The sequence below is a fragment of the Larimichthys crocea genome, chromosome XVI, assembly GCF_000972845.2.
Source record: "Larimichthys crocea isolate SSNF chromosome XVI, L_crocea_2.0, whole genome shotgun sequence".
Taxonomy (NCBI): domain Eukaryota; kingdom Metazoa; phylum Chordata; class Actinopteri; family Sciaenidae; genus Larimichthys; species Larimichthys crocea.
The window spans coordinates 10,764,060-10,779,977 of NC_040026.1; the positions used below are offsets into that span (position 1 = coordinate 10,764,060).

General features: G+C 42.6%; 2 protein-coding genes across 2 annotated transcripts; one reads left to right on the top strand and one right to left on the bottom strand.

Moving 5' to 3' along the window:
- Window positions 1-114: 114 nt before the first annotated feature.
- bhlha15 (basic helix-loop-helix family, member a15) lies at window positions 115-3,179 on the top strand. The gene is made up of 2 exons (XM_010729666.3): window positions 115-393; window positions 1,126-3,179. Exon 2 carries the CDS (start codon window positions 1,182-1,184, stop codon window positions 1,746-1,748), a length of 567 nt encoding a protein of 188 aa, XP_010727968.1. The 5' UTR covers window positions 115-393; window positions 1,126-1,181; the 3' UTR covers window positions 1,749-3,179.
- On the bottom strand, window positions 2,406-15,387 carry tecpr1a (tectonin beta-propeller repeat containing 1a). The gene is made up of 24 exons (XM_019272091.2): window positions 15,221-15,387; window positions 13,735-13,974; window positions 12,968-13,150; window positions 12,753-12,875; window positions 12,547-12,666; window positions 11,962-12,136; window positions 11,779-11,879; window positions 11,010-11,111; window positions 10,704-10,852; window positions 9,713-10,299; window positions 9,433-9,578; window positions 9,125-9,280; window positions 8,747-8,896; window positions 8,126-8,283; window positions 7,780-8,010; window positions 7,204-7,300; window positions 6,921-7,000; window positions 6,746-6,802; window positions 5,964-6,138; window positions 5,066-5,201; window positions 4,883-4,975; window positions 4,642-4,748; window positions 4,416-4,535; window positions 2,406-4,230 (listed from the first exon to the last, which is right to left on the bottom strand). Exons 2-24 carry the CDS (start codon window positions 13,957-13,959, stop codon window positions 4,081-4,083), a joined length of 3,621 nt encoding a protein of 1,206 aa, XP_019127636.2. The 5' UTR covers window positions 13,960-13,974; window positions 15,221-15,387; the 3' UTR covers window positions 2,406-4,080.
- Between the last annotated feature and the right edge of the window lie 531 nt (window positions 15,388-15,918).

Below are 15,918 nucleotides of genomic sequence, written 5' to 3' on the forward strand. Positions count from 1 at the left end.
GTGTTTTGTTTTTTTTAATGTAATTTCTATTGGACACAACCTAGAATTGCACAAACCTCATCAGGACTGTGACATCAAAGCGACATCGCTGTTGTAGTGCTGTGACACTGTGCAACAGCAGCAGCAGCAGCAGAGCTGGAGGGAGTGTGCTGGCTCTCTGATTGGCTGAGCAGCGCTACGTGTACATCAGTCAGCTCCAGGTAGCCCACATGTGACAGTTATCTGAATGTGTGTGTGTGTGTGTGTGTGTGTGTGTGTGTGAGGCGCTCTCACTGACGCTCTGCTGCTCTCACTGTGCAACTTCTTTTCATGATGGTGCTTTCAATGACCGGCTGCATTGTGAGGACTTTTCTGTAAACACTTAGGAGGAGGAAAGTTATATTAACTTCCGAGGTAAGTTTTTTAAATATATATATATTTTGATCATGTCTTGTTTAATTCGATTTGATAGTGGCTGTGTGTGTGTGTATAATTTACTCTATTTGAAGCTGACTTGTGCCTGTTTATCTCATATCAGTACCGTTGGGGTGATTAAACTTGGGTTAGGAAAATAAAAGAGGGATGGAGAAATACTCTGGAGACACAAGTCATCTTTTCATTGTGTGCACTAATCTATGTAAAACAGACTTATCTTTTAAATTTGAGCAGTTTGAGCTCATTAGCATATTTGATAATTTGGATTAAGTAACAGTTGTGAACCCACCATGTGTAAATCCACAACTGAAGCATTTTGTGAACACATTTCAACATACTGACACAGTTGTGCATTTTAAGGCAAACTTAACTACTTGTTCAGATGTAGTTAAAGAGCACTGGAGGTGAATTGTCAGAGTGCTGCTGGCTGGTCTCTGGTCTGTTTTTGTGAGTGTAACCTTGAAATGAATATTATCGCAGCACCGTGGGGATAAGAGAGGCATAGATTAACAGACCAACATCATGGAGTTTTCACACTGCAACAGGCTGATTAGATACAACAGGATGCAAGGCTGCTTGAATTGGAGAGAGGCTTATTACTGGCTGACTGGGAGAGGACTTTAGGAGAATACTTTTAAATGCCACTTTCATGTATTTTTGAAAGGTTTGGCTTTTTCTTCCTTTCTCTAACATTCCTGTTTTTTCTCTCAGGCCCGTTCAAGCTACACTGTCAGATAGAGAGAGAGTGAGGTGAAGGAGGCGGCAGGATGAAGTCCAAAGGGAAGGCTGTGAAAGCGTCCAGGAGGACCTGGTCTGACCCTGAACCAGACCTTGAACCAGACACAGAACTAGAGCCAGGCTCCAGTGAGCAGGAAGGCTCAGAGGCCTCGGTCCGGATTGGTGGCTCCTGGAGGGGGTCACTGAGAGGTGGAGATGGAAAGCGTCAAGGAGGAGTTGGTGGAGGCCGGAGGCGCAGACAATACGGCTCCAGCAAGGAACGCAGTGTCCGGCGGCTTGAGAGCAATGAACGGGAACGCCAGCGCATGCACAAGCTCAACAACGCCTTCCAAGCATTGCGTGAGGCCATCCCGCACGTCAAGACTGACAAGAAGCTTTCCAAGATTGAGACACTGACCCTGGCAAAGAATTACATCAAATCCTTAACCACCATCATCCTGGACATGTCAGGGGCCTGCCTGCCTTCTGGTGAGGTCCCATCAGAGGCCAACGCTGCCAAGCTGCTCCAGTGTTACCAACAGCACCTGGAGGAGGACGGGGAGGAAGATCTCACTCAGTACCTCACCCACGTGCACAGCTTAGGCCAGAGGAGCTAACGGTGGCTGCAAGGTGGTTTCAAAACCAGGAGAACCACCAGGATGCTCCATTCAAAGGCACACGTAGACTTTCAGGGGCCAAATCTTAAATGATATCCAGTTCCTACAGGTCCACTGCTCTGGGATCTTGTCAGAAGTGGTGTTGTGGAATGATTTGAGAACCAGACACAAAGACTGCAGACTGGACAGTGAAAAGCAGATGGATTGTGGTTATAAAGAGTGAAATTTGTTGTTATGCTCAGAAAATAACAGCTAATCTTTGAGCCACTCTGTCTTATTTCTCATCTTCTATGTTATGAGCTATGTTATGAAGAACTTGTTCTCTTTTTTTTGTTATCATGTGATCTTATTGTGTGTTTTCTGTTGAGAAACCTGCTCAGCATAGCCTCCAGTCTTAACTGTCACATCCTGGAAAAAAAAAAGAAGAAAAAAAAATAAAATAAAGGCAGGCCTTAAAATTGAAATGTTAAATTTAGAGAGTGTGTTTGCTCATTTACGCATCAGGATAATCTACCAGCAAGCTGAGAACACGATTTACTTGTCTTTTTACAGTGCGCCCAGAGCTGAGAGGCCCAGATGATGTTTAAAGTGTGTGTTTTTTGAGTATTTGTGTCTCGAGGCAGTTAACAAGAAGAGACGTAAAACTATCTGAGGAGTTTTTATCAATAAATATGTTTATTTATTGACAAGGAGGACTTATTTTGACCATGCACAACACAGAAATGTACTCCACAATGTCAAAAGCACTGATGTGACACAGCGTGGCATTAGTTCACAGATAATACACGCAGACATCTGTACACTTTCAACATTTCCAAATGCTGCGTCATGTTTAGACAGTACATTATGAAATGGTGGTTTTTCAGCTCACAGAAATTAATAACTGAACGGATGTAAATTCATCAGTGTGTGGTTCATGAATATTTCTTAATGGAAAACTACTTTGATCAGTTTTTCTTTGTCAAATATACAAACACGACTCCATCTTAATATATTACGACTATACCTACTGCATAATACTAATATCTTACAGATTTCTAACAAAAATATAGTGTTTTTTTTAAATGTTTTTCTGTCACTGCTTAGTGTTTCTACTATCAGTCCAAAGGGAGTAGGCAGCGTGCAAATGCAAGCATTCTCCTGAGAAAGAGGAAGGTTCAGTATTTTTCAGCATTTCAACCACAAGACTTTTTGCAAGTAATACAGACTTTTCTTTCATTTACGTCACATGACAATGACAATGATACCGTTTTGTTAGAAAACAACATTAAAACCTTTATAAAAACATTGCACAGATGTTTGTACAAGGCAAGCAGCAACCACCACAGACAAATGAACCAGTGCAGGTCTTGTTAACAGTTGCTGACACTGAAAAACACTTTGACTGTATTAAAGGCAATGGAAAAGCCTCTAAATTACCTAAAAAAAAAAGTCACATTTTTTTCACGAAGCGTTACAGACTTGTTTTGGATTTTCAGCCTTTCACACTCAGGTTGCTCCTCGCCCATCCAAACTTCACACAGGTTTCACCACATTACTCTAAATTTGATTTTCTGGCTCCAAACAATTTGCTGGATTTTTGCACGAAATAAAACCAAATTTAAGTTTCAAGAAGTTCTTTCAGAAACCTACAAAATTAGAAACCAACAGATGACATCTAATTTGAGGACACTTTTTTAAAGTCTGGACAACATCGTCTCTTTCCAGTTATCCATGTTCTTCTATTTCCAGCGTCATCCGGCTTCACTCTGTTGAAACGTGTTAACCTGTTGCCTGCAGGATAAGGTTAAACATAATCATTGTACGCAATTGAGCACTGGAGTTGACAATTTGGCAGCTAAGCAGCTGGAAATTCTAATACAGCATTGTTTCCCTTTAAAAAAAACAGACAAACATAAAATATCTTCTAAAAAAAAACAAAAAACATCCCTTCCATCCTCACCATCGTGTGATACACAGAACCCAAAAGAAACATCACATCTTGATGAATAAATAATAAAAAATGCATTAAGACCGGAGCTCAATGTCATCAGTGGCAAAAAAAAAAATGAAACAGAAGACAGAAATACCAACACAGTGGAAATTAAGTAAAATGAACATTAAGGTCAAAAGACTAAAGGTCGTCTTCAGAGAGAAGGAAACAGATTCAGCTCAGCATTGGAAGATTGTTCTGAATGTCCAAAAACTAACTGTCTGTTAGTGTGCACTCGTAGAGGTTGTCTTCTAGAGTTTGAACCTGAATTATGTACAAAGATTTACCACAAAGGTAAAACGGTTCAGGATGGCTCTGTATCTGCACGGCATGTGTGCGCCTTACTTTGTTTACGTGTGTCTAACTTCCCACAGCATTGCTGTTAAACTCTGTGTTCCTGACAGGGAGGGGACTCCGAGACACTTGGGTAGACGGGTCTGTTTGAGGGGAAAGATGGACCCGCAGTGGCTCAATGGAGTTCCCCCTCACTGTGATGTGGTCCCATCCACCCTAAAAGACAGGAAGACAGAATGAGGAGAATTAGGCAAGTAAACCTGTTTACTATCTGGCTTTAAGCACAAAAAATATCAAATTGCCTTTTTTTTTGAGGAAAATTATCCTTATATAGGCTTTTTAAGTCAAGACATACAGATGACAACACACAGTCATACAGTTTGGTTTCTTTGGTGACTCACCCCAATGCCGTAGTCCCACGACTGTCCTTTTGGCTCCATAGGTTGGACTCCGAGTCGATGGCACACCGTTCCACAACTCAGACTGTGGCTACCCTGCACCTTGTCCGCTATGATCCACACCTACACCCCAACAACGAAAATAAAACGACACAATCGTCCACCAAACATTCAAGGATTTTTTAAAAACATATATAATCTGGTATCTGGTATCTATCCTGGTACTGACCTGGTCCAGAGGCCCTACGGAGACCTTGCGTACATTATTAGAGATGTGTTCCCAGGAGGAGCCCTGAGGGTACCTGGGGGTTTGACCCTGCCGGTACCACAGGTTACCTGGACAGGAAATAGCCACATCAGACACATGATAAGAATTTGCCTACCAAGATACATAAATACCACGTATATCAAGTATCTATTTATCTAAAATAAATGTTTGCACAGATGTAAGATATAAATACTTGCTTTACCATTTTCATCTACAGCGTACAATGATGTCCTCCCAACAGACACTTGCTTCAGTTTCTGTTTTGATGGGGAGGGGATGTGGTACCAAGAGTCTCCTGCAGAGTGAGACAAAATACATAATACTGTAAGTGAAGAGCAGCTGTGTTTGCAGCAGCAGTGGCAATATCACAGTTCCTCCCACTGACCTGCTGGACTCTGTGAAGAGACAGACCCCCTGTAAAAGGCAGAACCGTCCTTGGCGATGGCCCAAACTTGGCTGGCAGCCCCGATGGAGATGGATTTGAAAGGTTGGTCAGTTCCCACATGGAGCCATGAGGATCCCTGAGAGACCAACAAGATGATCTTAGAACAAACACCTGCAAAGTACCGGTGGTTGTTGCAGCTACGCTGGAAGCATCGTAGCATACAGTTCAAATCGTTTGTAGATACTTTTGTACCCGTTTCATCCGGCATCTTAACAAGGTCCTTTTTGCGTGATTGCATGGTCTCATGGTGTTTATACTTACATACTATAATTTGTACATCGCAATTACAGTGATACCTCCGAGTGAAATTACTCTCGAAGGATGAACCAGACTTAATGAGGTCCACAATTTTTTTCTGAAGTCTGATATCTGATTGATTTGGCACTGGGTTTGATGTTAGGCCTTAAAATACATCCACAGGTACACCTTCAACTGACTCAAATCATGTAAATTATCAGTATCTTAAAGCCTAAAGCCATGACATAATTTTCAGGAATTTTCCATGCTATAAAAAGGCACAGTCAGCTGTGTATGCAAACTTCAGACCCACTGAAATTGTAACATAGTAAATTATGAGTAATAATCTATCTGTAAACAATTGTTGGAAAAAAATACTTCTTTCATACACGTGAAATGTGTGATGGTTAAAACATACAGCCTAAGTGTGTGTAACCTCTGACCTCGTCTGTCCATGCAGTGTGTGCAATCTTGTCCAAAACAAGTGATGACCATGTGGCACTGTTGTGCGCACAGTTGCAATGAGAACATTAAAATGTTTAATAGGTGACTCACCAATCTATCCACAAGCTGTCTATGCGTACAGTTAAATGTGACTCACGGCAGGTGTCAGTGTGGTGACGCCCAGTCGGCAGAGCACGTCGCCTTTGTTGCTGATGGCCCACAGAGGAACCACGTCCACGTTGCTCTGAGCCGCACACGGCAGGATGGTCACGTCACTCAGTGGTATGGGTGGGATTTCTTGCCATGGTCCTGTGGTGGTCAATTTACACTTCCTGTGAGGGAGGAAAGACATAATGTAACATCTGCAGGTAAAGATGCTGCTGGTGCATGAGAACCAGCAGCTGCACTGGGACAATAGATCTGTGGACACAAGTCTCATTTTATGTGTTCCTACATTACTGGTTTCCACACTCGATCACAGTTAAACATTAGATATTACCAGTGACGTTGGTGCATGAGTGCTGGAGGTTCTCACAGTAAAACACTTAACAAATTTCCAATGTCAAATGTTCTGATCCATTGGTCTTTGAGTTGAATTAGTGTCTTTTGGCTCATAGTTTCTTAAATTACATTTGGTATTGTTTATATGAAACAAGTTTCAAAGAGCGAAAAAAAGAGTAATCATTCTCATCTGAATAACTCTGTGTTATATGTACGAAGAACATATTTAGATTTGTATTTATTTTCCCCACACTGACTAAAGATTACCTCCTGTCAGACCTTTATTCTGAGTCTCCTCTGCCAAGTCTGCACTGACTTTTTAAAAAGCTATTCAAACAATCAAAACTGCAAATGTCAAGTGCACTCTCTGACCGCTGTGTACCTGGTGAACAAATATAATGGAGACACTAAATATGCCAGTGTTGCTCTTTATAGTACCTGGCCCATCGCCTGCGACGCACAAAGTCCTTCATCGTTTTATAGCCATGATATGACCTGAATGGACAGATGGGGAAGAGAAAGGAAGAATTACAGGAAAGTATAAATAAATTAATGAGGGGCAGCTGAGTTTGAACCAAATGACACAGCAGGTGGTTTTGGAAGGAAAACCCACGCTGGAAAATCAGCTGCGTATTGCCAGCCTTCTCTGTCTGTCCCCCCGGAGACGCTGTAGTCGATAGCCCAGTCAGACACCTAAAAAGAGCAAACATGGGAAGTGAAACCCTGTCAACACATCTGTGTTTTCATGTCTGTGATAATTCAAGACCAACCTATTTATAGTTTTCCAACGAATGGTCAGAATGCAAAGATTGTGGTTAATGTGTGTACCACAGGACTGGTTTCAAATCACCATATGACATTTCCCAGCTGTGTGTGTATGTTGCTGCTGTACTTACCCATGTCCACTGGGGGGATGGAGGTTTCGTATTTGTTTTTGAACACTCTTGTAGTCCGGAAGCGTCACTCCACATGTAGCGGTCTGTGGGTAGCCCTCTAGAATAAACCCATAGACAAGTTTCACATGAGTCACGACTGACTTCACACAACAACACATACTTCAGCTGTAGTAGAAATATTTGCATTCGTTTGTCACATTACAGTGTTATGGCAAAGACTCAGATGTTTTGGAGAGAAAAATTAAATGTAACAACTCTTGGAATCTCATCGAACTGCAGTGACAGGTGGCATTTTTTATATATTTTTTATAATATTTGTCACATTGTGTAAATAGTAAAAACAGAAATGTGCAGTTTTATCACAGTTCTTAAATGTGAAAATCCAATTCAAACATGTGACAGTCAGCCATTTGAGCTCGGAAAGTTCTGTGTTGCAATTATCCTACAAAAGAAATCGAATATTTTAGCTCTAGTTTGACAAAAACAAGGCAGATATATTTCATAGATGCCAGCTGTGAAAGTACAAACTTCCCTCTTTAACTTCAATGTTGGCATTGTCTGGAGCGATTACTCTACCTGTTGGTGTAGCCCGTGACGGGGTTCCACCTCTGGTTCTCGTAGATGTAGACACTCTTGACATCTGACTGTGTGTAAATGTTATCTGTGCTGCTGGCCAGTCCCTGGAAGAAGCCTCCACCATAGCCCCCTGTGTAGACCCAGGCAGTGTGGTCGTAGCCGATCCCCCATACTATGCCAACACTGTTACACTCCACCATGCGTAGGTGACCTCCAACCTGCCGCCAGAACCTGCACAAAGGAAAAAAAAACAAAAAAAAAACACATCTTGGATTTCTTTACGGCCTAATTGATCAGAACTCATATATTTTCTCCCGCACACAAGTGACACCTGGGTTATTCTTACATCTGGTCACATGGTGTGGGGTAAGGCATGGCCTCCAGACTGGGAGAGGGCTCACTGACAAAGATGTCCCCTTTGCAGGTGATTGACCAGATGGCCTGTTTAGAGGGAGGACCATGGATTCCCCTGGAGTCGCAGCACGACATGCTCAACAACGCCAGCTTGAGACCAGGAGGGAGGTGTACACAGACAGATTGGGTTGAGAGGGGAGGGAGAGACGAATGAGAAGTGATTAGAAGAGACAGACATAAAGCAATAAAAAAGGAACGACAAGTGTGTGCACATCATACAGGCATCTAGAACACCTGAAAGATTGATATAGTGCATTTGGAGATGCCTGCAGATATTTCTACGACTAAATTTATTCCAGGGGGAATCTGTGAAGTCCAAAAGGCAAATAAATTGTCTGCTTTTGCACATGGAAGCACAAATTTATTATGTGGCATTGATTCATCATGGTTTATGCCTGCTGAAGGTCTGTAATTGATTTTTGGTGCAAGCACACACTGTGAAATCACAGAAATTATTATTATTTGTGTAATACGCATCTTAGCATATGCCACAGTAGACTATGGGAATAAAAAGGGTTTTCTTTAAAAAATGCTGTGTCGTATCCGTACATACCCAGTCATGCATCTCCAGCTCTGTGGCTGCTGCTAATCTGATTGGCCACCTCTGTTTGGTACGCTCAGGAGTGTAGATGGCAAAAGTGTGTTTGGAGTCACTTAGCACAGGAACCAGGATGGTGACCTCGTTGACGAAGGCGTGTAGGTACTGGAGAGAGTGACGGGAGAGGAAAAATCAGATAGAAAGTAAACACAAAGTAAAAGAGGAAGGAATAAGAAGAAAAAGGCAGTAGTCAGCGCGAGAAAGGAACAGCAGTACTGATTCATTTCAGTGACTCATTCCATTGCCAGAGGTTTCCACTCTGACCTTTTAAAAAAAAAAGAATTGTTTCTCTCACAAAGTCATACAAAAAGTCTAATCCACACACTCGCTCACCTTCTTCTCCTCACAAAAGTTGTAATAGATGAAAAGGATGCCATCCTTGTTACCCTCCGGTCCAGAGAACTGCTCCAGGGCAAAATGAACATCTATCCACTTGTGTGGCTTCCAGTCTCTCCACCACTGCATGGTTCCCTTCTTCACCCACACAGACTGTGTGGGAGTAAGTGACCAGACAGAGGAGTGAATTAATTAATGATAAATAAAAGTGGGAGGTAAAAAAGAGACAGAGAAATACAGTAAACAGACGAAAACAAATATCCTGAAGTTCAAGCATAAAAAAGGTGTTTCTGTCCTGCTTGTACCTGCTCTATGGCTTGTTCAAAATGTCTGAAATTATCAATTTCTCTTCTGGTCCTCTCACTGAGTTGCTCAAAGATTTGTTTCCGCCAGGCTGCCGTCTGAGCCGGGGTGACGGACAGACTCATGGACTGGACTGACTGGATCAAAGCTGGGAGGACAGACAGAGAAACATTAACAACTTATTATGTGTTCTGGGACTCAGATGTTGTTGAATTATTATGTTGCACTACTTCATACATGGGTTGTATTTGAAATGTAAGTCTAACAGCTCATTTAACTCACATGAAGTGTTCAAAGAGCAGTTGAACCAGCTGAGTTGGGAGTGACTGTCCACAGAGCAGCCTCCTCCACTGACCCACGCCCACAGAGGGTGCTCATCTACCACATACTGGTCCTCAATGGCCAGAGTATATGTGGCCACTGATGACAAGCTGCTGGTTTCAGCTGTGTCCAGCACTGCTCCAGTCTGTGCCTGAGCCTCTTCCAGATCCACGTTACTCCACTGGGGGTCAAGAGGACCTCCAGACTGGCTGGGGGACAGAGCTACACCAGCACAGGAGTCTCCTTCTGCAGAGATGCAGGTCTCTTCCTCCAGAACAGCTGGAGTGGCAGATCCTGCTGCGGTTTTTCCTGGTCCTCGGTCAGAGACGAGTTCAGAGATGAAGCTGTCGCTGGTGACTTTGGGGATACGGGGTTTGGGGGTCTCGTCGGGTTGGTCAGAGAGGTCTGCGGGGGCATCAGCAAAGGACTCTGGAGAGGTGAAGGCGACGAGGCAGCTGGCTCCATCTGTAGATACTTTCTCTGTGTCTGACTCCACATCACTCACTACGGACTGAGCGCGCACCTCACCGCAGAAGTAGCATCCAGCGCTGTGAAATGACACGACAGAAAGAGGAACTGAATTCATTTATTTGTTTTCCCAGCAAACATTTTTTTTTCAAAAAAGTTGGGAGACGTGTAAAACATAAACGAAAACAGGATTTGCAAATACTTTTTAATCTATATTTGATTGAATCCCATAGAGATAATTAATTTAATGTTCAAACTATACATTAATTCTGAATTTATTTATCAATTATATTTAGATTTTGCACAGCGTCCAAACATTTTTGGCCTGCACTGGAAAGCCTAAAATCTATTAGAACTGCTTCCTGCATCTTTCAGTGATTATAAATGGCTACTGTCAGCAGCCCACTCCCTAAAATGTTGACTGAAATCTGTCTTTATCCGTGTGTGTGTCTAAGTGTGTGTGTGTTCACTGAGGTCTATCCACCTCTGCAGGCTGTTTGTGCTTGCACTGGAGTGGGATCGGTCTCTGTCTCTGGGGACGGTGATGGCCTTCCAGGTTTTCCCACTCAGTTCACTGGAGGTCACACCTTGTCGGAAGTACACTGCCCGATCCTCGCAGCTGATAGCAAACACCTACACGCACAAAACCAGCAGCAGCGGGGTGACTTAAATGTGTCCACATCCCATTACTTCACAATAAAAGTAAACCAGCAAGAGAGGGGAAGGTACTTGACGTGTTACTTTCTAAACAGCTTTAGGCGGGATGTGACATTATGCGACAGAAACTCACCTGGTCGTTGAGTCCTACGTTGACCATGATCATTTCACCCACCATGTTGAGCCAGCCGGAGCCGCAGGGGTTGTGGGAGTTCACACCGCGTCTGAACCACACCTGGCAGAGCAGGAGAGGGAGGAGGAAAATGTTCTTTAGCACAACAAACATCTGCTTAAACACTATTTTTAAATACAGATTTACCGAGTAGTCTGTTCCTCTTTGCTAATCCAGTTTACCTTTTTTGGCAAAGCATTTTTTTTTTTTTACTGCAGAGCTGCTGTATTATAGAGAGAATTCACTTGTATCATAGTTGTTCAGTGAAGCCAAAATAAATTGTTACATCTAAAATGAATGTGAACTCTTGCCATAATATTCAAATTTTCAATTTTCATTTCAGATATATGGAGCACTTCATTAATCCTAATATAGGATATTGCACCAAACAATACAGCATAAAGGTCAAAAACTTGAAACCATTTTCTAAATATATCCGATAATACCTGGTAATAATCTGGACAGTGTAAATCTAGCAGATACTGAATATTGTCTTATCTTATATTGCTTATGACATATTGTGTATTAGCTATGGAGTAAATCTTTATACATACAGTTATGTAAAAGGTATTTAAAATATAGATTTAATGTATAATAATATGCAAGTGAAAGTAAGATATTGGATAAGGGTATTGAAATAAACACAAGTGCACATTTACAATGGCTGTTTTAGCTGGTAGAGATTTGACTTTTTGTGTCTTTCATAATGTTCTGTACTGAATTTTCTTACTTTGTTGTCTTTGGTCAAAGCCCAAACAACGTTGTTCCCCACAGCTACATGTATGGCTCCCACCCCAGGACTGGGCGAGTCCACCACCGTCCAGGAGGTACCTGACAAACAGAAAATGTTATCATCAATAAACACTAACATAGACACAAACAACATCCTTGTCACACAAGTGACACAGGGTACCTTTGGGGCAGTCTCGGCCGACGCCTTCCCTGACAATGAGCTGCCCCTCCCACAGCACCGCCCAGACCAGATCCCCTGGGCCACAGCTGATTTGGACCACCTCCCCAGGGAGAGGCACCTCCTCCCACAAACAGCCCTCAGGATTGTGGTGGTAGATTCCCTCTCTGAACCAGACCTGCATGGAGAGAAAAGGAGAGTTAGATCATCTAGCATGACGGTCAGTGATCTGAATCATGCAATGCCAATACAACTGTGAGTGTCAACAAGTTTAAAAAGGGCACAACAGATATATTAATAAAACCTTCCATTTTACAAAGCATGACAGGTTTTGTAAGCTGCCTGTCAGCAAAGGTTATATAAACACTTTGCCCTTATCAACCATGATGTATTACGTATGTAATTGATTGACGATTATTACTCTTATGGTACCGGAAAATGTTACACAGTATGCATGACAGGACAGTAAAATACTATTTTCCCACACGATCACTGACTTAATTTGTGCAAATAATAAGCTAATAAAGACTTTAACGACATTGCCAGGGATACCTTAGGCTAAGGTGGATGTTGTGTGTGTGTGTGTACCTTGCCCTGCAGAGACACAGCCCACAGTGACAGCCGGCCCCTGGGTTCCTCATTGATCTCCCAACCTCCACAGCTGATGTCGCTGAAGGGATCTGGTAGAGATGACTGCTGTGAGGGGATCTGTCGGCACACACAGGAAGAGAGATGCCAGTGAACAAAGTGAATAGTTCAAACACACACATGTGTACGCACAGTATAGCACCTACCTTAGCCCAGGTGTCCATGGCTTTGTACCTCCTGTAGCGGAGCCATCGCCTGCGACGGACACAGGAGTTCCACTTCTTGTCTTTGGTGTAGGTGGCGGGGAAGTCAATGGCATAGCTCCATCCCTGCAGATACAAACAGCTCAATCACTGAAACAAGGAGACAAGACTGGTGCTCAATGAGGAAGATGCAAACAAAACAATCACTGGACACTCACCGCTTTCTCTGTGGGCTCTCCCTCAAAATTTTCATCCGCGTACCAGTCGCCCTCCCACTCCCAGCTGCGGGAAGGCAGCTGGAAGCTGTCCATAGGTTGATGTTGCAGACCCGTGACGTCACTCCACTGCCAGCGATCGCTTGGTAACAAACGCTCCGAGAAACCATCGACAGGATTCCATCGCTGACAGAACGACGGTGTGTTAGAGCGCACACAAGGTCAAAACAAACAAAGTAAGAGTAACCTGGTTTCCCCCATAATCCAACCCAAACAACTTGCCTCACAATTTTACTGTGTTCGATAAAGTTACAACCAATGGACACTTTTGATGACATGTACCCTGCAGAGGAAGTCACAAAGTATTGACCTAATGCACATGACCTCTCACAGCTGTGTGGAAAACAAACTGTTGGTCCAAAACATTCATATCAAATTATTTCACAGACGAATGAATCATTTGAGTTCCACGTACAGTATCCTTTCACTGTATCTGGAGTTCTGCTTAAAAACTGGTTGAACATGTGCTTGTTAAGGCACGCAGCTGACAGTGAGCTCAAGTTAGCAACAGAGGAAGTGTCTCACCACTGTATGAGGATGTTGCACATAGAGAAAGTTACATATTCGCGTAACACAAGTCAAGGGTAACTCCACAATTCCGATTTTACGTAGGAAATAAAGGACAGTCACAGAAAAATATAAAGGGTTTTTTCTTTGACTTGTATAATCATCTAATTTTCCTGGAGCAAACTCAAACAATGACACCCTACTTGATTCTCGTAGGTCTCTTCCTGATAGCGGACCGGCAGGTCAGAGGCGTGGACATTCAGGTAGATGTTGTTGTCACAGGCGATGCCCCAGCAGCACTGCTGAGCTGCAGCCACCCGCTTAAACTCCATCTGGGTGTCATGACACTGCTCCCACTGCTGCCCGGCCGTGGACAGGCTGTAGACCCGCCCGTACACATCCACCGCCCATAGCAGGGAGACGGGCATGGTTGCACCTGGAACCTGGGGGAACAGAAGGTGATGAATGTAGATAATGTGGCTTTACAGTTACATATTGACAATATCTGTTAGTTTCAGGACATCACTAGAGACAATATTCACAAGTTGCAACACTATTATTTACAGCAGCGTCATTACAGAGTGTCAGATTGAAGCATTCAGGTGGTCATGTGAACCAATTGGTACACGTATCCAAATGGTATCTTTGAAAAACTTTGTGATCTTGCTTTGAAAGTCAATTAAGTTCAGAATTTTTATAGATGCTTGTTTGCACACAGTTTATTGGAATATAATAATAGACCCAGCAGCAGGGATGGAAAGGAGCTGACAGAGAGCACAGAATACATTTACAAGGCGAGAGAAATTCATTTAAAGCAATGGCAATTATTTGATTCTGCCATGAAATAACAAAGCGTTACCCAAATATTCAATGTAACAGGTGGAGAGAAGAACAATAAACAATAACTTCCTGCAAGCCAGGGATGATTTGGAAGACAGTACAAGCTGTTGTCTGAATTTGACCTTATGTAGCAGATCTATTTATTTATTTATTTTAGCTCATAGCATGGGCGGAAAGAAACATGACATGTCAAAATGTCTCCTGAGAAAAAGGCCTCAGAGTCAGGGTCATGTGTTAAGGTGGCACTGATCCATGCCCACTTTGTTTGTTAGTTTGTTTACACCACTTTCCGTGGGAGGTACTGACCTACATACTCCACATCCCCCGGCACTATGCCATCACAACATCTAAAAACATACGTGACGAAGGTGAAATAATGTGAACAATGACGTGAGTTAACACAATAAACAATGCCACGGTTGCTAAAGTGGTCTCCATTATACAACGCTGCGTAACAAGAAGGGATGCTGCTGCTGCTGAAAGGCGTATCCTTCAACACTCAGCCCGTATTTTACCATAAATTAAACATATGCATACACATACGCCCTGAAAATAACCACACACCGACGCTTGAGTGAAATTAACAGCAGTGTGTGTGTTTGTGTGTTTGTGACAAGGTGTAGCTGCAGATTAGCATTAGCAGATGAGCTTTAAATGCTATCATGCCGCAGATGTTTGATGACAGAGGGTTGAAATGTGAGCTGTAATGCTAAAAAACAAAAAAACTAAAACAAACGTACACTGCACAGCGAAACCAGCTTTAGGCTTAATCGACAACCCTCGGCTTGCTTTTAGTGCAGGCTTACAGGTTTAGCCCTCTAGAAATAGTAAATTAAGCACAGCACCGACCTGGAGAGGAGGCTCACAAACCGAGAAGCGGCGCAGGTGAGATGTCGCTCACCGCTGTTCATTCAGCAGGTGGAAATGAATGAACAGCGGAGCTAAAACATATTGTGCCCGGTACCAGCTGACAGCCTCTTCATAGTCTCTCTTCCACATGAAGCAGGAAGCTCTTCCTTCACTCCTATTGGCTGTTACCGCGGCAGCAGGTGTTGGGAGCTGTGGCATCCAGCAGGGGGCGCTGCTGCCCATGTTTTCAACTATCAGGGACCAAAAACAAGAACATACATATATCTATATATTATTTATCTACAACACATTGTGTTTATATTTACATAAATATAGTTACCTTTATATAATTTTCTACTAGTAAAGATATATCTATCTATCTATCTATCTATCTATCTATCTATCTATCTATCTATCTATCTATCTATCTATCTATCTATCTATCTATCTATCTATCTATCTTATCAGACAACTGTATGATTAAAGGTCCAGTGCAGATTTAGGGTAATATATATGCATATACATAACTAGATTTTTGTTAGTGTATAATCACCTGAAAATACGAATTGTTTTGTTACCACAGAATGAGCCTTTTATATCTACCTTATATCTATTTTATATCTATTTTATATCCTGTTTGGTCCTCTTCCACAGAGTCAGCCATAATGTTGTGACTACTACTATGTTTCTACAGTAGC